Below are 24,418 nucleotides of genomic sequence, written 5' to 3' on the forward strand. Positions count from 1 at the left end.
ATCTTTTGTATTTGTATATCTAATAAAATTTTGTGAAACTGGATGGAATTTTTTACAATTATTACCAAAGTCAGTGGTACCCAAGCTTAACCTGTACTGTACAGTCTAGCATTGCTCATTCTTACTTGTAGTACCAGAATAATCCTTTTTTTTCTATTGACTCCTGCATTCTTCAAGTATCAAAAATACTGAGATGGGAACACTTCTGTGAATTGAGATCTGTCATCTTTTGCCCCAGCACTTAGTTTATACTAAGCAGTTTTTTCTGACTGACCTGGTAATATATCATACAGCAAGATTAAAGGTACATGACTCTAAATTATCAGCAAAGTTAACATCTGCTTGATATGCCACAGCTTTCTTAATTTGCAAATTTTAACTATACTGTATGTGTATGTATATGACAAACCATTATGCTGTTTTAAGTTAAAAGGACCTCACATGGAGGAATTGACAGGAAAGACAATTGACTTGTTCCCAGCTTAATCCCATGCTGTACTGTGAACTCCCATTGACTTTCCTTAGATGAAAGGTGTTCTGGATTTTAAGTCAGTTTGGCTTTGGTTGCCATAGACCATGCTGTTTATGGCTAATTACCAGTGACAGAGCTGCATTATGATGCTACCAGCAGTACTTTTAAGGCATCTTTGTTCATGGCAAAGCTGTGTTCTGCCTTGTCTGTAAGTCTTCATGATGTCACCAGCTGTAATTAGAAAAAGAGTTGGAAGAAATGAAAGACCTTGGATTATGTTGTTTGATTACATATTCTAGCCATGTTTAGTCTACAGTGAAAATCCAAGCTATGCACCCCAGACACTTGTAAGGGAGAAGTGTATATAGCATTAGAGGCCTATATATTCTGATTGATACTACATTCAATTTTCACTCTTGTGGTTTTGTTGTTGAGACTGCCAGAAAACCTCACTAGTTACTTCTGAAAGTAATAAACTCTCTTCTGTGGTGATACAACTAGTTCTTTTAATTAGGTAGATACCTAATTTAATTAGGTTGAAAGATAGTTTAATAGCCATGAAAACAAGGTAGTAATAACTAATTTAAACTAGGAGTGTTATGGTATTTAAAAATAATAATAATAATAAAAAGTTGAGGTACTAGTAAGTAGCTCCTTAGTCAGTAGTAGTATCTGCTGCTGCTGGTTCTCTCATCTTCAAAGCAAGTGAAATTCTTCAGTGGCTTTCTCCAAGAGTGAAATGATGATTTAGTGTGCTGTAACATAATGTATTCTCATTAATATCTGCCTTTGCCTCCCTAAAGTTCGAGTTTTTCCTTGTCGTGTTTTCCTGTAAACTTTTAAGTTAGAAATTCTGGAAAAAAAAAAAAAAAAAAAAAAGTGATAGGAGCCATACTGAAAAACTGTACCTTTTGAGGGGAAAGGGTGTGAAGTGTTTTTATTTTTTTTTCCCTAGTTCTTGCTTTTAACTAGGTTTGTTTTGATTATAAATACAATCTTCTCTGAAAAAGTTGCTTAGCACAATTTAAAAAAGTGTGTGGGAGCGTGAAGGCTGCTACTTGTTCTTAGGATTCTGACTATATATAGTTTTTTATTTCCCAGCTGCTTGTTCTGTGGGGTCAGTTGCCTCCCCGGCTGCACGGTTCCGCTTTTAACCCCCCCCCCACCCCCCACCCCCCCCCAGGCCGGGATGCCTTCCTGCCGCGGGGCGCGGGGCTCGCCGCGGTGCCGGGCTGCTCCGCGCCCGGGGGGCTCGGGACCGGCGCCGGGGCGGAGGCGCTGCCTCGCCCCCGGCCCGCCCCGCCGGCGGGACTCGATGCAGTGCGTTGACGGCGGGAAGGGGCCGCTGCTCGGGAGGGCCGGTACGTGCACGGCGGCAGCAGGCCGAGAGCCCCGGCCGCTCTCTCCGGGGAGAGCACCCCGCCTTCTCCGCCGCCTTGGACGCGGCGCTGCTGCAGCCGCTCTGCGCGCTCGGCCGGGCTCGCTGCGCGCTTTGTCCCCGCGCAGGGCCGCGCCTGCAGGGCCGAGCGCAGGCCCGCAGCGCCCCGGCGCCGGCGCAGCCGCTCCCCGCCGCTGCGGCCCGCCCTGCGCCGCGCAGCGGGGCTCCCCGGCGGCGGTAAGGCCCGGCCCGGCCCGGCCCGGCGCGGCGCGGCGCGGCGGGGGGCGCGGGGGCGCCGGGCTGGCCGCCCGCAGCGCTGCTGCGGAGCGGAGCCTCTTCCCGTCCCCTCCTTCCTCTAGCAGCCGAGTGAGCGCTTCTGCGTGCCCGTCTGCAGCGAAAGCGTTGTACTTGGCCGGTGGATCGTTGTGCGCGTATTGCAGTAAAATTGATGCCCGGTGTCGGGGAGGGGGGGATTAGGGTTTGGTGGAGCCGCGTTACGGCTACGCGGCCCTGACACCTGCGTGGCGGTGCCTTGCGTGCCCTCCTTTGGTAGCCCCGGCTGGCGGAGCGGGCTTCGCGGACCTCACCCGGAGCCGGCCGCGGGCAGGACGGCCGTGACAGTCCAGCGGCTTCCCTTCCCCCGCGGGAGCAGGCGAGAGGGGCAGCTTCTGGGTTGCCTTTTGATGGGTCAGGAGCCTGTGACATGGCAGATGAGATTGGGGAAGGGGAGGGAGGGCAGTGCTGGAGAAAAGCTCGAAGGAAAGTGGGCTTCAGGGCGTTGGTTTTGTTTTGCATCATGTATAGAGCAGTGGGGCCGCACTGGAAGTTAGCGGGAGCTGGATCGTGGAGCTGAGCTGCACTGGGTGATGGCAGCTTACTTCTGTGGCGGGCACGGTAGAGTCTTATCTTGTGAACTGGAGTCTCCTTAGGTTTTGGGTGGCTTTGTATTCGGACCAGTTCTGTATGTACTTCATAGAAGCATGGTGGAGTTAATTAAATGCTGGTTTGCATCAAATGATTTCAGGACTTTTAATGAAAAAGGAAAAAAAAAACAGCATAAAAATGTTTTGTTAATTTTTTTGTTTTATTTTCTTTTGCACTTCTGCTTTTATTAAAAAAATATTGAAGGACAGTGCTAAGAAGTAGACTATTCTGTCAACAGTGAGAATTACTTCTGTGGAGTGAAAGATGATGACTGCATTTTTGAAAGAGGTATTGTCAAGCTTATTTATCCAGTAGAAAGAGGGTTTGTTCTAGACCTGTTCTGACAAACAATTGCAGCAAACCAGGAGAAGAGAGTAGACTATTGCAAACTAAGTCAACAAGTGTGCCTCTTTACCTCATCTGCTGGAAGGTCCTGTGGTTGAATGGCTCAGGGGTTCTTCCGACTTCGCAGCTGAAATGTGAAAATTCTTAACGATATTTAAATTGAGTTGCTTTTGAGACTGTAGCTCTTGATCTGCTGTTTTATGGAAGGTGATACGGCAGAGTGTAGTCTCTGTGGTAGGAATGATAGTCTAGAGGGAAAAGCTGAAGTATAATAATCGTGAGACTGATTTTCTTCTGGCCCCTCCATTTCTGTTCTGCGGGTCCTTGAGCAACTTGTCTAAGTTACCACCCTAGTTTCCCTGCTATATACAGGTAATGTGTAATATTTCTGTACTTTTTTTAGGGCTCGTGAGGTTAAAATGCATTGAGAGAGTGTAAGGCATATCACACGTTACTGAGAAGTATTGTATGCATTAAAGATGGGTCTTAGTTGATTTATCTTTGTTCTTCTGATTCTCATTTTCAGGAAGATGCTTTGAGGAAGAGAACGTATAGGATGATCAACAATCTAATCTGGCTGACTGAATGTGGCAACCTTTATGATAATGCTTTTGTTTTAGCCAAAGTAAATGACGCGTTTTCCCACTCTGTTTAACCTATCTTGCACTTGCTATATTCTCATCTTCTAACTGCTTCTTTGTTATCAGCTCTCCTCGTCCTCTCGCTGCTAGAGTGTCCGCAGCCGCGGCGAGCGGCTGTCCCTCTCCGCCAGGCAGAGCTGCGCGCCCTCCCCCGCGGAGCTCGTCCCTGGTGTCCCTCCTCGCGCCAGCTGCCTGCTGGCTTGGGTGCTCTGTGCTACGCCCAGCTGGACGCTGTCTTCGCGTTGCTTCCAGGGTGAGCTGGGGCACGGCTTAGCTTTCCTCTGGGCGTATGTGCTGGGCTCTCTGTGCTTTGTTTTCTTGTCTACGGTAGAAATAACACAAGGCTTTGGGTAAGCGCAGTGTAGTGTTGCGTTCGTATGTGCGCGTCTAGCAGGATGATGATCCTGAGTCACTGCTGGAGAGCAGAATAGTAATTTCTTGTATCCACCGAGTCTCCTGGCTGCTTGTATTACGACATTGGCAGCACTCAGTTTAAATATTGATGGAGCAGAATAAGTCCTTACAGAGACTGCGTAAAAAAGTCTCTGTGCTGTGTTCTGTATTTCTGCACTGTTGCTTGTTTGTGCTGCATCCTTTCCAGTTTAGTCCTTAACTCTGTAAGAATATGTCTCTCGCTAGCTGTGAGCTGCTTCTGCAGGTTGTTTTCCTGCTAAGAACTTGTTTCTTTCAAGTTCTGAAAGCAGTGATCCTGGGATAGTAGGTGAAAGAGGAAGGTTTTTGCTTTTGAAAGACAGACTGTTCCCGACTTCCTTCTTTGCAGAACTACTTAGTTCTGGTTTTTTGATTGATTTAGAGATACCGTGTACTTTTTAATGGAGTTTCCTAGAACTGATGTTTAAGCAGTAGTTTTTTGTTTGGTAGAGAGCTTTCAATGGTAAAGTGTGCAAATTATGTTCCTCAAAGAAAAAGCTGAACATGAAATAGGAGAAGATAATGAACAGTGATATGTGCTTTTCCAGTGGCCTTTTTTCAGTGTATCAGTGGGTAAACTACATGTATTTATGATATAATATAAAAATTACTTAAAATCTACCACTTAGTTTACAAATATTTTAAATACTATACAGGTTCATTACAGTCACTGTGTTTTTTAACAAAACATACTGACATTTTTATGCATAAATTGTGACTCTTGCATGGAAGGAAGTTATGGGAGTAAGATTGTATGTTAATTAATTTCTAGCCTTTTTCCTGCTTCTTGATTTATTTGGGTGGCCTGGATTTAAGTTCTGATCAGTTAAAACAGGTCAGAAGTACAACATGTTCAGAATGCTTTCTTATCACTATGTAGTGTGGGAATGTCTCATTTGGCATAATCTTTTTATAAATCATGTCCACAATACTTTTTAAAACATGTTTTTTACTGCTCCTTCATAAGCAATGCTAAGAAGGAAGCTTTAAATGCCTTTTTTTCTTATCTGTGTGTATTATGGTAAAGGAACAGTTTCAGATTTTTGAAAACTTACTAGGAGTAAAGATTAAGCAAGTGGTAGCTGTATTGAAAGCATCCTTTCTTTGCCTAAGATGGGAAGTGAAGTCACTGTGTCCAGGTCCCATCACGGGAATGACATCATGTAATTCTTCTTAAGTTTTCTTTTATTCTTATTTTTTTTAATCAGGAGAACTGCACGTGATGATTTCCCACATAGTCATGTCAGAAAATGCTTATTTGTTCCCTTTTTCATTTTTTTTCTTTTCCTAAAAAGAAGCAACTGAAAATGTCTCAAAATCCTGACAAGCCACATACAAGTGAAGAAAAGTTGAGTGTTTCGGAAGATGACCAAGAGGAGAGCGTGGATAATGTGGATCAGTCAATCAGAAAAAGAACAGGAGAGAGTGCTACAGGTTCACACAGAGATGATACTCCGAAGTGTAAGCAAAATTGCTTTTTTCTTAAAAAAAAAAAAAAAAAAAAGAAAAAGAATTCTGTATTTTGGAAACAATCATGAGATTTTACAGCATTCTGTGTATGTTTCACTGTGTCATACAGCTAAATACTGTATGAACCCTCATTATTTGCTTTGCTTTGCAGCTGTTTGTAATACAAAGATATTGCAAACCCTTCCCTGTTACATTTTTTCCCTCTTTATTTCAGTACTTCATTGTTCACAATAACTGTGTTGTCTTGAGCCATATGTATCTTAGCTGCTTTGTGAGAGTGTTTACAGGATAAAGCACTACTCTAGCATATTGTAGCTGGATTGTTGCTGCTGTTTGCTTTATCAGCTGAACTTTCTGGGCTGTTGCAGCCTCTCTTTCTATTGCAGGGTAGGAAATTATCAACAAAATACGTCCTGTCTTCTTCCTTCCCTCTTATGTTCTCCTTCTCTCTCCAAATACAGATCAAAAGTTTAATGGTGCCTCTTGCTGTTCTGCTCAGTGGATTTATTTGAAATCTGAAATTTAATAAGCTTTGACTGGGCTATGTAGGAGTATTTTCGATTCTAACACCAATTTTAGTGTCAAACAGTTCAGAGGACTCTCATGTTGTGAGTTTGTTGCTACAGCATGTTTTTCTTTGTCATCCTGCTTGTAACATGAGGAGCTGAATGTGAGATGACTATTGATTATTTCTGGCAAATCTATAGATAAAACAAAGGAGATTTTTTCTGGTTTTGAGAATTCAGTTCAAGGAGACAGAATTACTCAGATAACTAGTTTCATTTTTTGTAGAGATTCTCAGTGTATGACATGCTTTATTTGTTGCATTCTTTTTAATTTTTTAATAGCATTCATTATTCACTGAGGTTTAGTGTTATGTGTAGGCTATGCAGAGGTGCTCTATATGGAATTTATACTGTAGTGTTGCTGATTGCCTGATAGCAAATGTACATACGGACAGAGGTTATGGACACGTGAAAGTAAAATGCGTGGCACAGCCTTGTATTGCACTGCACCACAGAGAAGTTGTTGGTCTCAAGCCCTCCCTTCTTGGAAGGGGGCAGGAATAATATGCGAATGAAGTAACATGATTTAAAAGCATTCTTTGATTTATGAAAGAGTCTTTTAGCTTTTACTGCCTCTGCTGCTAGAGTGAAGTCATTTGGCAATTGGACAAGAGTATTCTCATTCAGCTGTGAACTTCGTTGTGCTGCAAGTTCTGCTCAGAATATCAGTCCTTGCTGTGCTCCCATAGTCGCTGCGCAAGGTTAAGCTCTAAGCAGAAGGAAATAAGTGTTAAAGTGGGCTGCATGAAAAGAATGAGGAACTCATGAAAAATTATCTTGTTTTATGTATTACATACTTGGAACACCTTTAAATAGCAGGTGATGGGCCTTTACTTTTAAAGGGCCCTTTCTATGTTGCTAACCTAAGTGTAATCAAAATGGATTATCATCTGAGCCAGTCCCAATAGTTGGGCTAAAACATATCTTAGTGGACCCAGCATATGAAGATACCTGGTTGGTTTGTTTCGTTTTGGAAACTAATGCGTTGCTGCTATGCCTGGACTGCAGCTGAAATGAATGAACTGCGGAAAGTGGAAGCAAGCCAGTACGGCAGTTCTGGTGTACCTTTTCCCTCCCTTCAGCTCAGCTATGTGTTTTCTGGAGGAGCTGTGAGATGGCCTTAGCCGTTCTTGTCTGCATCACGTGAGGACACTAATGATCCAGTTTCTTCTTTTTTTTCCCCGAATAGCTGGCCTGGGGAAGAGCTGTGGTGCTTCTCTTAGTTTTTGGCATGGCATTCCAGGGCCAACACATGTACTGCTTGCGTGGATCCTAGCGCAATGAGGGGGAATTTTTAGCGTAAAGAAACAGTGGCAACAAGTTTCAGCTGGCTTCAGTGGGGACTAGATTGCTCCCCTAATCAGCGCGAGCTGCACTTTCTTTGTCCGTACGTCATCTTGCTTTTAGTGCAACTTCATGCACCACAGCGAGGTCAGTAGCCTCCCAGGTGGAAGATGTTATGTAACCTGGAACTATTAGGACCAGTAATTTCCAGGGCATCCAGGAAGCAAATTAAATTTTCTGAAACTGTCACTGACCCAACCAGTGCTTTTCTACCTCTCAGATTTCTGCAGTCAGTCACTACCGTTGTCTTCTACCTAATGGAAGCGGGCCTGTTTTTTCAGGTGTTGTGCTTCCTCCTATTCACTTGTATGATAGAGTCCATTTTGAAGCTACTTGCCTGTCCTTTTCACAGAGTTATAGAAAGGTTGAGGTTGGAAGGGACCTCTGGAGATCATCTTAGTCCAACACCCCTGCTTAAGCAGGGTCCCGTAGAGCACCTTGCACAGGATCATGTTCAGGCGGGTTTTGAATATCTCCAGAGAAGGAGACTCCACAACCTCTCTGGGCAACCTGGTCCAGTGCTCTGTCACCTTCACAGTAAAGAAGTTTTTCCTCATATTCAGGTGGAACTTCCTGTGGTTCAGTTTGTGCCTGTTGCCTCTTGTCCTGTTGCTTGGCATCACTGTAAAGAGTCCAGCCCCATCTTGACACCCTCCCTTAAGGTATTTGTAGACATTGATAAGATCCTCCCTCAGTCTTCTCTTCTCCAGGCTAAACAGGCCCAGCTCTCGCAGCCGTTCCTCGTAGGGCAGATGCTCCAGCCCTCTGATCATCTTCATAGCCCTACGCTGGACTCTCCCCAGTAGCTCCATGCCTCTCTTGTCCTGGGGAGCCCACAACTGGACACAGTACTCGAGATGAGGCCTCCCCAGGGCTGAGTAGAGAGGCAGGATCACCTCCCTTGACCTACTGGCAACACTCTTCCCAATGCACCCCAGGAGACCATTGGCCTTCTTGGCCACAAGGGCACATTGCTGGCTCATGGGCAACTTGTCATCCACCAGCACTCCCAGGTCCTTCTCTGCAGAGCTGCTCTCCAGCAGGTCAGCCCCCAGCCTGTACTGGTGCCTGGGGTTATTTCTCCCTAGGGGCAGGACCTGCACTTGTCTTTGAACTTCACATGGTTCCTCTCCATCCAACAATTCAGCCTGGCAGGTATCTCTGAATGGCAGCACAGCCCTCTGGTGTATCAGCCACTCCTCCCAGCTTGGTATCATCAGCAAACTTACTGAGAGGTCGCTCTATCCCCTCCTCCAGGTCATTGATAAGTAGGTTGAACAACACTGCACCCACTACTGACCCCTGGGGCACACTACTAGCTGCAGGCTTCCAACTAGACTCTGCAGCTCTGATGACAAGCCTCTGAGCTCTGCCTTTCAGCCAGTTCTCAATCCACCTCACTGTGCACTCCTCTAACCCACACTTCCTGAGCTTGCTTGTGAGGATGTTATGGGAGACAGTGTCGAAAGCCTTGCTGAAGTGAAGGTACACAACATCCACTGCTCTCCCCTCATCTACCCAGCCAGTCATTCCATCATAGATGGCTATCAGTTTGGTTAAGTATGATTTCCTCTTGGTGAATCCATGCTGACTACTCCTGATCACCACCTTTTCCTCTATATGCTTAGAGATCACATCCAGAATGAGCTGTTCCATCCCCTTTCCAGGGATAGAGGTGAGGTTGACTGGCCTGTGGTTTCCTAGATCCTCCTTCTTGCCTTTTTTGAAGACTGGAGTGACACTGGCTTTCTTCTAGTCCTCAGGCACCTCTTCTGTTCTCCATGACCTTTCACAGATGATGGAGAGCAACCTATCAAAAAAATAATCCACCAGCTCTCTCAGCACTCGTGGGTGCATTCCATCTGGGCTCATGGATTTGTGGGTGTCAAGTTTGCCTAAATGATCTCTAAGCCAATCCTCCTCAGCCAAGGGAAAGTCTTCATTTCTCCAGACTTTCTGTCTTGTCTGCAAGGTCTGGGATTCCTGAGGGCTGGCCTTAGCAGTAAAGACTGAAGCAAAGAGGGCATTCAGTAACTCTGCCTTCTCTGTATCCTTCATCACTGAGGCACCCACCCCATTCAGCACCAGGCCCACTTTCTCGCTAGTCTTCCTTTTGCTAGTGTATGTGAAGCAGCCCTTCTGGTTGTCCTTGACATCCCTTGCCAGACTGAATTCCAAATGGGCCTTTGCCTTCCTCGTCACATCCCTGCCTACTCCAACAACATTCCTATATTCCTCCCAAGTGGCCTCTCCCTTTTTCCACATTCTGTGGACTTCCTTCTGCTTGAGTTTTGCCAGGAGCTTCTTATTCATCCATGCAGGTCTCCTGCCCCCTTTGCTTGACTTTTTACTTATAGAGATGTGCTGCTCTTGAGCTTGGAGGAAGTGATGCATGAGTATTAACCAGCTCTCCTGGACCTCCCTTTGTTCTAGAGCCCCAGCCCATGGGATTCTTCCAAGTAGGTCTCAAAGAGGCCAGAGTTTGCTCTCCTGAAGTCCAGGGCAAGTAGGGCAGTCCTACTTGTTGCCCTGCTTTCTCCACACAGGATCCTGAACTCCACTATTTCTGTTCCTGCCAGAGGAAGAAGCCTTAGGTAACAGTGCTGAGACTAGGTCTTGATGTCCGTTGTCACCTGAGCAATAGCCTCAGGAAAAAGAGAGTTTGGAGCAGTGCCAGTTGCACTGGAAGTACTGAGAGTAATCAGCCGCTAGTGTGTTTAATGTTATATTGTTGACTGCTTTATAAAGTCATTTCCTTGAAAAATATAAAACTGAAATGCAACATCTGCAGATAACTGGGGAAACAGTATGGTGAAAAGTTGGAATTTTTAATGATCTCTCCCTATGATACGGAGAAAGATGCAGTTAAGCAGCCCTGAAGAAGTGGTGGGTTTTTCTGTTTGTTTTTAAATGAAGAGCTTGGTGGAACTTGGAAGTAATTGACATACTGAGCCCAGAACATTACTTTCTGTAGTATTACAAACCTGTCCAATCTGCCAACTGTTGGAAGAGGAGGGGAGGAAAAGGAGAAGAATCTTCAGGGTATGAAAGTATTAGAAAGGCTCTTTTCCACAGATATATACTGATAACTGTCTGACAGTTTAATTTATGTTACAGCTAGTCCTCCTCGGCTCGTGTCACTGGAAGAGCTAATGGAAACAGCTAAGGGAGTAACGAATATGGCTCTGGCACATGAAATCATTGTTAACGGAGACTTCCAGATAAAACCAGCTGAATTACCAGAACATAGGTAAGACTATTAGCAAATACTTAAATAAAATTTTCATTTGTGGAACTGCAGAGTGACTAGTGAATCAGATAAAAGGTCTGTCTAGTATCCTACCTGGCATGCGCAATAGGAGATGCCTAGGGCAGAGCATAAGGAGGTGATAAGCGTACAGTTCTACTTCCCCAGAAGTGTATTCGTGTGAAGATTGAGCTTCTTGGAGTAATTCTTTGGGTATGTGTGAGTGTGATTCCTGCTGTGGGGCCATTCCTACCAGTTCCCCACTTGTCCCAGGAGCCTGAGCCTAGGATCTTCTGGAAACATGACTCTAGCTGCAGGGCAAGTAGCACTTTTAGCATCTCTTAAGCTTTCATTGCCTCTTGGAATAAGATGAAACTGCTTTTATTGAGCCTACTACCTGTTTTGGGAAGATACTGCTACATTTTATTAGGTTAGTCCTTGATCCATTTAAATTTGAAAGCTTTCCTTCTCTATCTTACTTAGAGTAATTTCACTCTGGAGTAGGAGAGGAGGGAGAGAAAACAGGAGAGGCCTTGATGTCTAGTTAGATGTTGGCCAGCGTAGCTGACCCCGTCCTATAACAGGATTTTGCATCAACAGTGCTTCATCTGCTGTTCCTTTTCCTTTCGTACACAGATACAGATGTGGCTGACAATGTGTTTCCTGGGTTAATTTATGAAAGTGAGTGCATATTTCAGGAAGGAGGCTTGGTCCAAGTTGGAACCAGGAAGATTGTCTTCCGTAGATGTCACAGCTACTCTGCTTTTGAGAGAGAGGACCCCAGAGACCATCTGTGCCTGAATAACAGGCTCTGTCTCAGCATTCTTGGTTGTGCCCCAGGTTTGAACACATCAACCATGGATGTTTGTTTGCCCAAGTACAGCTCAAAGCATATTTCATCTCTCTTTTTTGAAACAGGACATGAACTCAAGGATTTTTATGGTTCCTTCCTGAAGCTTAAGGGACATTAGCAGGGCAACTGCAAATGAATTTTGTTTGGTATACTTTTTTTTTTCCATTAAAGCCATAAGCTGTTTTAGTATTAATTTCAGCTCTAACTGGCAACCCTTTGAGGGCTGTTTGTTTAAGGTACACCACTGCTGAATGCAGGCAGTGGAACTATGCTGGGGTCCCAGTCTGCTTCCTTCCCTAAGCTATTTCTTGCCTGATTCTGGGAAATGGCTGCATATCATGCTGAAACATTAACTTCAGGAGTACTCCCAGAGCATGTGGTATGGATGGCTGTTAGAAGATTGGCAGTGGTTGCTCTCTATTGAAGTGGGTCAAACCAAGAGGAAAGACCTGATGCCTGTCTCCGCCAAAACAAGGTGATTGTGGTTCCTGTTAGCATTAGTATTGAGAGGATATCGCCTGCAACTTGAATTGTCCCTGACAGAAAAGGGAGTAATTCTAGTTCTGACACCAACGTATAGCAGTGGTGGTATTATTAAGGGATGTGGACTGCTAGCTAGCTAATGTGACAATGATAATCCAAAAAAACGTGCATGTGCTATTAAAGATACCGAGTCCCAACTGGCTCTGTGGTAGGGGTTGAATAGTGCATGTGAGGATCCTTGTTATAATTTGTTCCCATGCCTGAGCATCTGAGTTGGTAGGCGATAGAATCATGTCCCCCTTAAATGGTGAGGACAAATCTGCATTTAATTGAGCAAGCACGTGACGACAGACATCTGTTGTCCGTCAAGACTCATATGTTTTAGATCTCGAGCAATGAGTTGATCTCTCTCTTCGTCACCATCTCAGCGTCTGCCTCACCTGCTAGGCAGACTGAAGCAGTAGTGTCCAGTCCTTTCTATTACTTTACTTCCAGGTTGTGCACACTTTATGCAGAGACTGGTGCTGGCTCTGAAGCGAGCATTTGGAAGGGACACCTGAGATACGCAAAGCTCATTCTCCCCATGCTATATACTTAATGCACTTAAATAGCTTTTTGTGGAAAGTATAGCTTAGGGTCCCCTGCAGCTTGAAGGTACTGAAGACAAGTGCTCTCAGGGAACCACGGCATGTTAAGTACTTTTGGGAGATGCTTGAACCTCAGTGGTACCTGGAGTAAGAACTGTGGGAGCCTGTGGGATTTGGTGCAGCCATTCTTCGTGTGTGTGTGTGAGTGAGCATTTTAAGTTTTTTTCTTCAGCGTTGAATTCGAACCTGGTGTGAACAGGAGTGTGCCTACTGACGTGGAGTAATTTTCAGTATTTTGAATGAGAAATTGGTTACTGGGTCAGTGGAACTCATTTATTGTTTATATGAACTGAATGGGGCCTTTAGCTCAGTGTAAACTCAGCGTTTGAGTTGAAATACAGAAGCTTTTGTATCAGGGGAGTTACTTCATTTCACTTAGGTTTACTTAACGAGTTTTACTTGGTAGAATTGTATTACTCTAGTGACGTTTTGCAAAGAAACATCAATATTGTTCTTCTGAAGACAAACTATAATTTTAAATTTTTTTTTCTTCTAGTGGTCTACTTCAGAGGTAGCATTAGACAGATGCTTTCAAGCATTTAATTCGTAGCTTTCTTTGCTTTTGAGTAGCCCATTTTTGGGATATAAGCCATTCCAAATCCTACATCTCATTTTTCTTTTCTTTTCTTTTTTTTTCCTCTCCCCTCCAGAGTAGCTTAAAATGGTAGATTTCTTCTCTGTTAATCCTTACATATTAATATATTAATAGCACACACTCTCCTTAAGGAGCTGCAAGTCACTACATAAGCTACATAAGGTGGTTGCAGAGACAAGTGTTGCCCTTCTTAATTGGCTGTGTTTGCCTGCAGCTTGGAAAAAAAAGTAAGAGATATTGTGCACAAAGCTTTCTGGGATTGCCTGGAAGCCCAGCTAAAGGAAGATCCGCCAACCTATGACCATGCAATTAAACTGTTGGGAGAAATTAAAGAGGTAAGAGGCTGTGATGTCAAAGTGAATTACTGAATTTGTGTAATTGTGTTGATATGAGCAGCCAGAAGTGTTTGAAATGTGGCTGTTCATAAAGGACTCTCATGACCTTTTCATTGCTACCATATTTTCTGTGAACTTACGTAAACTGTATACTCCCAGAGGAAAGATTTGATTTTTTTTTTAATCCAGATCATTTAAGATTAATAGAAGTAACTAATACTGATTTCATAATATGACAGTGGTATTAGTTATGGAAGCACCGAGATGCCCCAGCGTGGATTGACAAAGCAAGGTGCAGTAGTCGTAAAGATGATGTGTGCTGCAGAGCTTTTACCACATGGGAATCTTCAGTGTCATTCACAATGGGGTGAAACTGTTGAATTTGGAGTTGGTAAATGATTCTATGGCTTTGTTAATAAAATTGAGATTCCACTTGTAAATGGCTATTAATGTAAGTAAAAAATGATTCAATAACTGCCTTAGTCCAGTAGTGTTGGATGCGTAGAACTAATGCACTATTAAAACTTTCCATTTCAGACTCTCTTGTCTTTCTTGTTGCCTGGTCATGCTAGACTAAGAAACCAGATTACAGAAGTTCTTGATCTGGATTTGATAAAACAGGAGGCCGAGAATGGGGCCCTGGACATTTCTAAGTTGGTAGAATTTGTTATTGGGATGATGGGGACCCTCTGTGCTCCAGCTCGAGATGAAGAAATTAAGAAACTGAAAGATATTCATGAAGTAGTTCCTCTGTTCAGGTACTGAAATGATATTTATTAGTTGTGTTGAGAGTGCTGTACATAGGTGTGTGTGAACGTGTGGGCTGGGGGAGGTTCTGCAGCAGGGTGACTTGCTGATCCTCCTGGAAAAAGGGAGTGAAGGAAGGGAGCGCAGTTGTGGGTGCGAAGGGGGGAGATGCTCCGGAAGTCGAGGGCCCTCCTGGTTCGGATGGATATTTGACTGGCTCCTGCACGTCACTGAAGGGCCTTTTCTGAAATGTTGCAGATGAATAGTTAGTTTGCTTTTTCTGCTGCTTTCTGTTTTTTTTTAATACTTTCTGCTGTTGGTTTTAAATTTGGACACAATCAGGAGCATAGCAAAAAGCTATTGTTGTTCCTCAGCCAGTCCTTTCTTTCCAAAAAAAAGGAGCAAACATATTGGATCTGGGAGCATAGTGGAGGTTTCTGCTTTGTCACCACCTTTCTGAATAAACAGCTCAAGCTCTCAGTAGTTAGAGGAAATCCTATTATCCTTGCTGTTTTATCTTTTTATGCAAAAACATTTTCTAATTTGATAAGCTTCCAAGAGTAAGGGTTGACCTGACAGAAACATTGCCAGGAGGGATTTGGTTGCCTTTCCCCCGCCCCGGGGTCTGATTCTTGGATTTCCACTGAGGCTGACTGTGTGGGCTGCCAGCAGAGGCAGGTGGTCTGTGGGGGTATTCAGCCTGCGATAGTGCACATCCTGGGCGACGCGTTCTGCGGCGCTGGCAGTGCTGGAGGCGTTCTTGCGGAGAGCGAGTTTTATTCCCTGCTCGGGAGAGGTGCCTGCGTGCGTGTGCGTGTGCGTGTGCGTGTTTGCTCGCTGCTGCTCTCCGACTCGCACTCTGAAGCTGTTAGGCACCCTAACGTTTTGCATGCGTGCTCTTGCTCTTCCCTTGGACACCCGAATAAATCTTGTAAATAGCACCTCTGCAACCTCTGTAGCCCTGAATAACTCTCTCTGTTTGTTTGTTTAGAGCAATTTTCTCTGTGTTAGACCTAATGAAAATGGATATGGCAAACTTCGCTGTCAGTAGTATTAGGCCAAAATTAATGCAGCAGTCTGCTGAATATGAAAGAAAGAAGTTTCAGGAGTTTCTTGAGAAACAACCAAGTATGATTTTGTTTTTCTTAATTTCTTTCCCTCTGACATCCCAGCAAACTGTCCATCTCTGCTTGTGTATCACAAAAAGAAATTAGATTTTGTTTTATGTTCTATAATTCATGTGGTAAATGACAGCTTGTGCCCCAAAACTATGGTTTGAAAAAATATACTGATACAACATTTCAGCACTTAATGCGGTGGAGTTTTGTTTCATTTGAATAGAGTGTATGGCATAATAAATCAACACAAAATGCTTTAGAGCTGTAGGTCTTCACACTAGGCTTTTTTATCGTAATTAGTAGGCATCATCTTGCCTCTGATTTCTTGTATCTGCGTGGTTTTGATTTTGTTTTAGATGTTCTGATTGATGCTGTAAATAAAATACATATCAGTAACTTATGGGTGTTAGGAATAGCGACTTAATGGGATTATTTGGGAATTAACAGTGGAAAAAAAACAAGCTTTGAAAACAAATTTTCTTACCAAGGCTTCCCCCTCCCCAGATTCCTTAGACCTTGTCACAGACTGGTTGCAAGAAGCAGCAGATGATCTTGGAAAGTTGAGATGTAAGAAGCTGCTTTCCCCCTGCGGTGATGACGATGACGGTGCTGCTGGTGGAGCTGCTGCGTTGTGCCCCACGGCTGTACAAAACCGGGCGTACTTAAAGCTCCTCAAGTGGGATCATGTGAACAGGCCTTTTCCAGAAGTAGGTATTTAACAGAGAAATTGATTTCTATGTTCTACAGCTTTTATGTTTCTGAGCTGTGATGGAAACTGTTTGGATTTGTAGCCTTGCCCCAAATGCAGTACTAAATGCGTTATCTCTTGGTTGAGACTGCTCACAGCTCTCTTAATAGGGTAAGCCCTTCTTCAGCTCTGAGACTTGGTGGAAAAAGAGAGGAGCCAGTTGTTCACTTTCGTGCCTGATGCTGACCTGTTGAGCGGGCGGTTGCTCTTCCCTGTGCCCGTCTCCTCTCCCGTCGCTCGCGTAGTGGCGGAAGGCGCCTGGGGAGAGGGGCTGTCCGCGCGCGCCGTGCCGGCGCGAGGCCGCCCGCTTCCCTCGCGCCTCAAGCCCTCCGCTCTCCGCGGAGGAGGAGCGGCCTTTTCAGCGGGTTCGCGTCCTGGACGAGCGCGCGTGGGAGAGAGTAGCTGTGGAAGAGGAAAATGTGTCGCAGGGAGTTCTTGGGTGGGTGAGCAGCTGCTCCGGTGGGTGACCGGAGGCTTTGGTAGCGGTTCCTCGCGGCGTTGTTCCGGCACAGGTAGCGGAGTTCAGGAATTGGGATAGGATAACGGTTCTCTGCCTCTTTATCATCGCACGGCCGTTTCTTTTTGTGCTTGGGAGGTTAAATCTTTGGTTCAAAATCTTTCCAACAATCCTCTGAATCGGGGCAAACTTGCACATTTCGGATTGTTGGAGAGAAAATAAAGGTAGATTATACTGAAAAAGCTGCCTTTCCCTGTAAATTTGATGTCCTTAACTCATAGTTGTGAAGAAGAAAAGCCAGGAACTCAGGCTGGGCAAAATAAACAGCTTTTTGTGCATTTAGGAAGAACTCTTTGGAACACGCTTATAGAAACCATAAAGCAGAAGTATTTATTGCCTCTGTGTTCCTTCAAGTGTGTTTGAGATTGTTCAACAGGAATTACAGTGAATCTGTCTTTTGTTGATCTCTTTGCCATAGCTTAACCCCAATAGTGGTTCTTAAAAGAAAAATTGGCATTTTCAGGCTTGAGAGGGGATTAAAACTGACTTGCAGTATAAGCTCAGTAATTGAAGGGTGGAAATACAAGCCATCTTTTAAAGGTTTTCTTACTGTTGAATTTTATTTGTATATTAACAAATTGGTCATGAAAGTGAGAAAATAAAACACCTAACAGTAAGATAATACAAATTTATCAGTACCGTCCTGCAAAGCCACCTTCATTTCGAACTGCTGCTATTCCAGCAGGAGTGAATTTGTTTGTTTTTTTTCCCCCGGCAAGTCCCGTATGTGGTACCCCTGTGATGGTCCCTCAGTGAATTCTTGTGCCTTTCTCAGAAGTATCTGGTTCTGGTCACTGAGTCAGCATGTCAAATTAGACTAATTTGATCAAGCAGGCCTGTGTGTTTTATGTCATAAAGCAGAATATTACATTATATCTACAGTGTAATATTGTATATTATATATTAGCATGTATGTATTTTCATATTTTCAACCTCCTGAAATATTTTGGAGTGAAGAAATGGTAGCTGTAATCTAGCTTTTACCTGTAAGATTGCATCATAGAATAATTCAGATTGGAAGGGACTCGGGGACAGCTCAGGGCTGTGTCCGGTCAGGTTTTGAATATCTCCAAGGATGGAGAGTCCACAAGCTCTTTGGGCAGCCTGTTAGTGATGGGTGGAGGTTTATGTTTCAGTTAAAAAGTGCTTAGAACACAGTTAACGCAAGCTTAGAGTTACAGGACCTTGGAAACTAAGGTTTAAGAGTGACTTGGTAAGTCTTCTGCAGAAGACCGAGGGAGGATGCGTTTTTCCTGGCTTCTGGACATGCTATTTCAGGACATTGTGTACTGAACTTTCTTCTCAGCCTAGCATGTGGGTTTTGGTATGGCTGTTTCTTTTCTCTAGTTTTTCAATGCTATGAAAGAACTAAGTTTTCAGAATTACCTATATTATGTTATCTGGCATCGCAGGGGCGCTTCACAGCCCAGCGTTCTGAATTTGTCCTCTGCTGCCTTTCTCATTTCTTTGCAGACTGTGTTAATGGACCAGCTCCGTTTTCAGGAAATACAGCTGGAGCTGGAACAACTCCTGTTGACTGGGACTGTCCTCCTGGTCACGTTCAGTGCAGCAGGCTCAGCACTTGCTGGTATAGCTGGATTTGCTGAGAAAATCAAAACCATTATCAAGGTGCTGTTGGCCGGACTGCATCTTCCGTGAGTATTGAATAATCCTAGTCACACAGAGGCAGGTGTAATTTGAGTTTGACCATAGTAGATAATCAGTTTAAGCTTCTCTTTGGCTGTAGACTGTAGGGTACGTAGAGGAAGTGATAAGGGCTTTTTATTAATTCATGCTGGCACTTTTTGTCCAGCTTACTGATAGAGAACTGTCGGTTTGGGCTTTGTTCTTTTCCAAAGTGTGGGTGCTCCTTTTTTTCAAAGTATTTGTTCCTTATGACGCCCGGTTGGCATATGAAGCCGGAGCCTTGTGAGTGCAAGCACACAATTGTGCACGCGGGTCGGGCCAGTCTCCCGTGCGTTGTCTGAGTGCGGTACAGTAAGGTGCGTGTGCATTTGGAACGATTCCTGAATGCACTGTGGCTTGACAACTGTTTTCTACATTATTTTGAACTGTCTATATAGACAGAAAGTCAACTCTTATTTGGATGGATTGTTCAGGCTGGAAATCTTTAATGCTATCCTACCTCTTTGTTTTATGTCTTAATGTTATTTTTCATATATAGAAAATACACTGTGTTCTTTATAATTCTTGCTTTATCTGGATTACTCTTCTTCCATTACACTTGACAACCAAGGCAACTCTGACTGGAGAGTTTGTTTTTAAAGGTGGAAGAAAAGCAGGTAACTCAAATCCCTAAGTAATGCTCCACTCCACTTTCTGTAGCTCCTTTAACCTAAGGGAATCTCTGGCTACCATCAGTGAAAAGGTGTGTGCTGAAGTCAATAGCTGCCTTTCCCAGCACGGCTTTACACCATTCACGCCCGAGAGAGAGACTGTGCTTAAAGGACAAATCCAAGCAGCGGCCAATCCTGATAACGCCATATGCAAGCTAATAGGTACGCTGCGGCAAAACACGGTCTGTTCTCAGGTGCCCGCTCTTCTCTGTTCGCAAACTGTTGGTGGTGAGTCGTGCCCGCTCTTCTCATTTAATGTTTTAAATACTTGTTCTCTGTGTTCGGCTTTCCTGAATGTGAGATTATGATCTTTCTGACTGACTGTCTCTTAAAAAAAAAAAAATCAAAACTCTTGATCCCATTTTTCCAGATTCTCGAATTCAAAAGTTCCTGGACAGTCATCTTGCCTCTAGTCACCGGAGATCGTTACCTGCTCTTCCTGGAGGATTAGGCCCTATTCAGCGAGAGCTGGAAGAGATCGCTGTCAAGTACGTTCGTCTTGTCAACTACAACAAAATGGTCTTCAGCCCTTACTACGATGCAGTCCTTGGAAAAATACTGGCTAAGGAAGAATCTCAGCTCATAGGGAAATCAGAAGAATCGTAAAACCAGTTTGTACACTACCAATATGGTACTAACTTTGTCTGCTCTTTCCAAAAAAAAATTGCACCAATATTTGCCTAGAAAAACAGCTTTCCATTTAAACATTGGTTCTTTTAATTCACTAGTGATGATTAATGAGAAAAATACATGAGTTGCGGAAGGGGTTCTGAAATGAATGATGAAAAAGAGATGAATTTTTGATGCAAGTATGCAACCTGGGGGGCTGTCTTGGTATTCTTATGGCTGCAATTTTTAGATTTTGAGCAGATGCTAGGTAGGACAAGTTTGACAACCAAATGGTCTTTAAATGGCTCATTTTTGGCGTTCTTGGAGCATTTTATTCTCTTGATTTACCATCAAGTTAGTTGTTTAGTCCAGAGCAGATTAGCAATGGTCCTTCCCAGCAGGGTGATTTGGCTTTTTTAAAAAAATAAGCTTACTTTAAAGACTGAGGTAGTAAGCTAAAACTCTAAATATGAGAAATTTTAACAGGCAAAAAATAAAACCAAACAGCACTTTATTATAACATTACAGTTAGTATGGTAGACTACTATTTTTTTTCTGCATTTTTAATAGCATTTTTTTGCTGTTTACCTGCAGATGTTACAAAAAACAATATATTTTTGTAGCAAATTTTCTGGTTATTGGGTAACTGTCCTCTGCTATGTACAGTACTTACCAAGGTGGCAATCTTATAGATTGCAGCTGTATTTATTTATTGTAAAGGCTTCAGAAGGGCAGAGCTAAAATGTTTTGATAAAAGTAGCATTTCTTACCTTTTTTTTTTTTTGCTAGTAGTTTACTCCTTTTTATGTGAAATACTGATTTTAAATTCAATCTTTGTCATTTTTGGAAGGTGGATTTAAAATGCTTGATTCTTTTGACTGAAAAATTTTACTTGTTTTTTAAAACTACAGTTAGAGATGGTTGCATATTCAATCATGTCTTCAGAAATATACAGGAAGTGCAGAGCACTATCAGAAGTGTAGGTGATTTTAAACATAGAGTGAGAAATAAATGATGTAATGTTGATTTGAATACACAGGGAATATTTTCAGATGTTTTTCCACTTTGTAGAGATGTTCTTGAAACTTAAAATATTTTTAGATCTTGAATTTAATTAACTACATGTTGTATAGATGGATGTTCACAGAAAATCTCAATGATCTTACAGCTATTATACTCTTACTTTCAATAATAATGTCAAAAATATTGAAATCATAGTATATAATATTTAATAACTTAATAATGTAATTTCAAACTTAGGAGGTAAGTATATTTGAAATTCTCCTCTAGTTATTGAGTACAACACAGTCAAAATGTGATGACTTTATGAAAGTAGAGTTCATCATCATGATCAGTGTTTCAGAGGCTATATCCACAGCAAAATATTGTCTCTTAAAAACAATTACATTAAAAAAAAAAAGTCCTTTAATGATGATAACTTCCAGCTTCATTTTATTGATAAACTAATCAATCAAAATAATAAAGCTTGTAGAAGGAAGTACTTGATGATGAATCTGTGTTGATGCTTCCCTTTCTAGTATCCCTATAAATGTCAGCATGGATATAGCTGCAATAATTTTGAATAGGGAGGAAGACAGAATAAGACCTTTTACTGCATATTAGCCTATGCAACTATAAAACAAATCTTTTCTCATTCATTACAAAACCCCTTTCCCCTCCGAAAAAAAAGAAGTCATGTAAGAGATCACTAGTTTAGACAAGTGGGTTTAAAAAAAAAAAAAAAAAAAATCTTACTCATTGTGTGTCTTGCGTTGGATCTTTGGTAACTCAAAACAGAGCTGGTCCTTTAGCCAGAAAACCGGTTCTAAGTAGAGTTTTGGTGTAGTCTACTTCTACTGTATTCTGTTTAGTTTAACAAAGGATGTTACAAAGGTCTTCAGTATTGCTGCCTCTGCTTACTGTACCTTGTTATTAGTGCAGGCTTCACCTTGAAATAAAGCCTATAGCTTGCAGCTCCAAAAAAAGCTCATTCAATAGTGTGGGTAACAAAAGAGCTACCCATGCCATTTTCGCTAGAAAGATTTAAAAAGAAAAAAAAAACGTTTTTTTGGTAAGTGAGAGCTGAAGAGGCTGATTGGTGCTATTTTATGTTCTTGCATTGCCTAGAGGCTGCCTTTAAAAGCTTCCTCCCCCTCCGCCCCCACCCCCAAGACTGTACTGCTAAAGCTAGGTGGGGGGCAGGCCTCAAGCTGTGGAAAGGAACAGCAGCAAAGGGCAAGCAGCACGGACTAAGCAAGGATCGTCTTGCTTACCCTTTCAGTCCCACTCATTCTGGCATCAGGTATTTTTCCATAGGCTTTTTTTTTTTTTTCCTTCCCTGAGAGATGGCTGCTTCTAGCTGTGCAGCGCAGCACCTCGGTGCGCACAAGCGCCAGCTCCTGCTTGTGCCGACGTCGAAGCACGGACCGCGCGGCTGGTGCTGCGCGCACGCTGCTCCCAGGGTCGCGGCAGTAGGTAAACCCCAACTCGCTTCTCAACAAGGGTTGGATCCTAAGGCTTCATGGAGAAAATAGTGCCGACCCCACCTCTGATCTGGCTTCTGGCTCACCTTTGGGTGTTGCACGCAGCAGGAAATGAGTGCCACAGTGGTTGGGTGTTGCAGGCTTCTGCTGTTGTTACCTAACACTAAATTTAAAGATCCAAAGCAACTGTGGTAAATGCCTACAAGTGCAAGTCATACTAGTGTTTTCTCCAATTCTGTTTTATTTTTTTAATGATAGAGAAATGGGCTGAGTCATATTTAAAAGACCTGTGTAGATGTTGTTAAGTGGCAAAGTTAAAAAAAAAAAAAAAAAAAAAAAGAGGAAAAAAAAAAGAAGGAGAAAAGGCAATGATAAGGCGAGGCCCTCCCTCCCTATGTGAATATTTACACTGTTACATGTATGCTGTTTTACCTCTTAGTCTGGTAGATAGCAGTGCTGACCTGCAGTCATCTGTCCTCCTGGTGGTGGGAATGTCTGTCTACTTGTCAGAAAGTCTTATTTCTGTATAGTTCATCAGGGTTCTGACGGTCTTATGAGGGTACACTTGAATAGTTAATTACAAGTTAAAAGCTAAAGTATGCATAGAAGTGCTTCAGAAGTTCATATAATCATTTCTGTTAGCTTGTTTGAAAACAACAGGTTAAACTATGTAGCTAATATATTAAAATTTAGCTTTGTACATTATTAAATAGAAGACCACTGCATTTATCAGGGTCAGACTCAGTTAACTAATACTCCTGGACATCCACATTAGAAATATGTATTGAAATTGTCTTACTATGCTGTCTTCTTTAAACAGTCATGGCATTAAGAGCAAAAGAATACTGTATCTTCTAGAGATATGGAAGACAAAATAATTCTAGTATATATGGTCTGATCAGTTTCCTGTGATGGTTTTAATTCTTAACATTGCTTTTGAAGTAGTTGAGTGATATTTAGAAAAAAAAATGTTTGAATAAAATCAGAATAAGGCATGATGTTATCGATATCCTTTTATTTTAAAGGAATGTTTTTCCATTTTTCAACTACAAAACAGATTCCATACATTCTGCCATAAATAAAAACGAACAATAAGGCAGGACACTACATGAACAAACTGAGAACAATTGTTTTCCAGAAAGTGTGAATTAAAAATGCTTCACAATTATAAGCCATCCAGTTTTTAAAATAAAACTGTTGAAAACCCACAAGATTTCAAGTGGCTGACGTGAACATCCTTGAAGAAAGAACAAAATGCAGTTTAGTCATTTTGCACTTTTGTTTTTGAAAACCTAATTTTGTTCAGAGCACATTCTAAGATTGGTTCTCTCTGTTTTCGGTTCAAGAACAATATGGGAGAAGAGGCACCACAGTAACAAAACCATTTCAAGATTTTTTTTGTTTGCAGCTGTCCCTTTTAAATGCTTGACTTTTAAGAGACAAGACAAATTCAAAACAAGTCTTTGTCTATTGCAGTAGAATTCCAGACTTGTTTCACCGGATTCTCTTCTGTTGTCGTGCTCTGTAAATGTCATGAACAGGGGGAACTACTGATCCTTTCTCCTCATCGTCATCAGAATCTTCATTTGGTCTCTTGACAGCCTTATTGAGCATAGCATTATTTTCCACAGGTCCATTGCCTTCCACAGTTATTTCAGGTAGGCCTCCAGTAATTATTCTTACAGCTTCATCAACAGCTGTAGAACAAGAAAAAAAAATAGGTTAATTTGTGAAAGCGAATTCCCTGATGAGAAGGGTGTTTCAAAGTTGAATAGAATTTCAGGTATGCTTTTGGAATAAGAAGAAAAGGCAAGAAAAACTAAAAAGCATTCAAGCAAGGACACCAAGATGGATACATACGAGAGATTTCTGGAACACAATGTATTTTGCCACCGTATTTCTCCTACAGAAGTTAGGAGGAAGAATTAGATCTCAACTCTCTAAAACACTTATCTGTGGCAAACACTAAAGTAAATGCTGCCGCTGCTTCAAATTGAGAATTCTCTTTACGCAAATATTGAGGTCAATTACTAGCTTAGTGAAATACTAGCTTATTAAAATAAGAAAGCCTGTTGGGAAACTGTGCACATGTTCATGATTCGTCAGA

The 24,418-nt window shown here is 42.6% G+C and overlaps 2 protein-coding genes across 7 annotated transcripts in view; one reads left to right on the forward strand and one right to left on the reverse strand.

Annotated features, from left to right (window-relative positions):
- The first annotated feature begins 1,804 nt into the window (after positions 1 to 1,804).
- Positions 1,805 to 23,309, forward strand: TCP11L1 (t-complex 11 like 1). Of its 5 annotated transcripts, XM_062576912.1 has the most exons (11): positions 2,076 to 2,087; positions 3,827 to 4,013; positions 5,488 to 5,653; positions 10,690 to 10,822; positions 13,612 to 13,732; positions 14,270 to 14,490; positions 15,471 to 15,607; positions 16,102 to 16,304; positions 18,336 to 18,517; positions 19,209 to 19,381; positions 19,590 to 23,309. In XM_062576912.1, the coding sequence occupies exons 3-11, from the start codon at positions 5,500 to 5,502 to the stop codon at positions 19,823 to 19,825; spliced, it is 1,560 nt and encodes a 519-aa protein (XP_062432896.1). In that variant the 5' UTR covers positions 2,076 to 2,087; positions 3,827 to 4,013; positions 5,488 to 5,499; the 3' UTR covers positions 19,826 to 23,309. The 5 variants fall into 5 exon arrangements, with proteins under 5 accessions (XP_062432892.1, XP_062432896.1, XP_062432891.1 ...); XM_062576908.1 differs by lacking the exons at positions 2,076 to 2,087; positions 3,827 to 4,013 and adding an exon at positions 1,805 to 1,833; XM_062576907.1 differs by lacking the exons at positions 2,076 to 2,087; positions 3,827 to 4,013 and adding an exon at positions 2,982 to 3,062.
- The window catches only part of CSTF3 (cleavage stimulation factor subunit 3), a 54,200-nt gene continuing 53,088 nt past the window's right edge, over positions 23,307 to 24,418 (reverse strand). For both annotated transcript variants that reach the window (XM_062576906.1, XM_062576905.1), the window contains one exon: positions 23,307 to 24,008. In XM_062576906.1, coding sequence (XP_062432890.1) covers positions 23,806 to 24,008 — 203 coding nt within the window. In that variant the 3' untranslated portion in view covers positions 23,307 to 23,805. The remainder of the gene's footprint in view (positions 24,009 to 24,418) is intronic.

This window comes from Rhea pennata, chromosome 5 (genome assembly GCF_028389875.1).
Source record: "Rhea pennata isolate bPtePen1 chromosome 5, bPtePen1.pri, whole genome shotgun sequence".
NCBI lineage: Eukaryota > Metazoa > Chordata > Aves > Rheiformes > Rheidae > Rhea > Rhea pennata.

Excerpts from the sequence above, each read along its gene's own strand:
- TCP11L1 (XM_062576907.1), top strand. The coding sequence starts at position 3,039 with ATGATGACTGCATTTTTGAAAGAG. Across the intron at positions 3,063-5,487 it reads TGACTGCATTTTTGAAAGAG|AAGCAACTGAAAATGTCTCA; the intron begins GTATTGTCAAGC and ends TTTCCTAAAAAG. Across the intron at positions 13,733-14,269 it reads TGTTGGGAGAAATTAAAGAG|ACTCTCTTGTCTTTCTTGTT; the intron begins GTAAGAGGCTGT and ends TTTCCATTTCAG.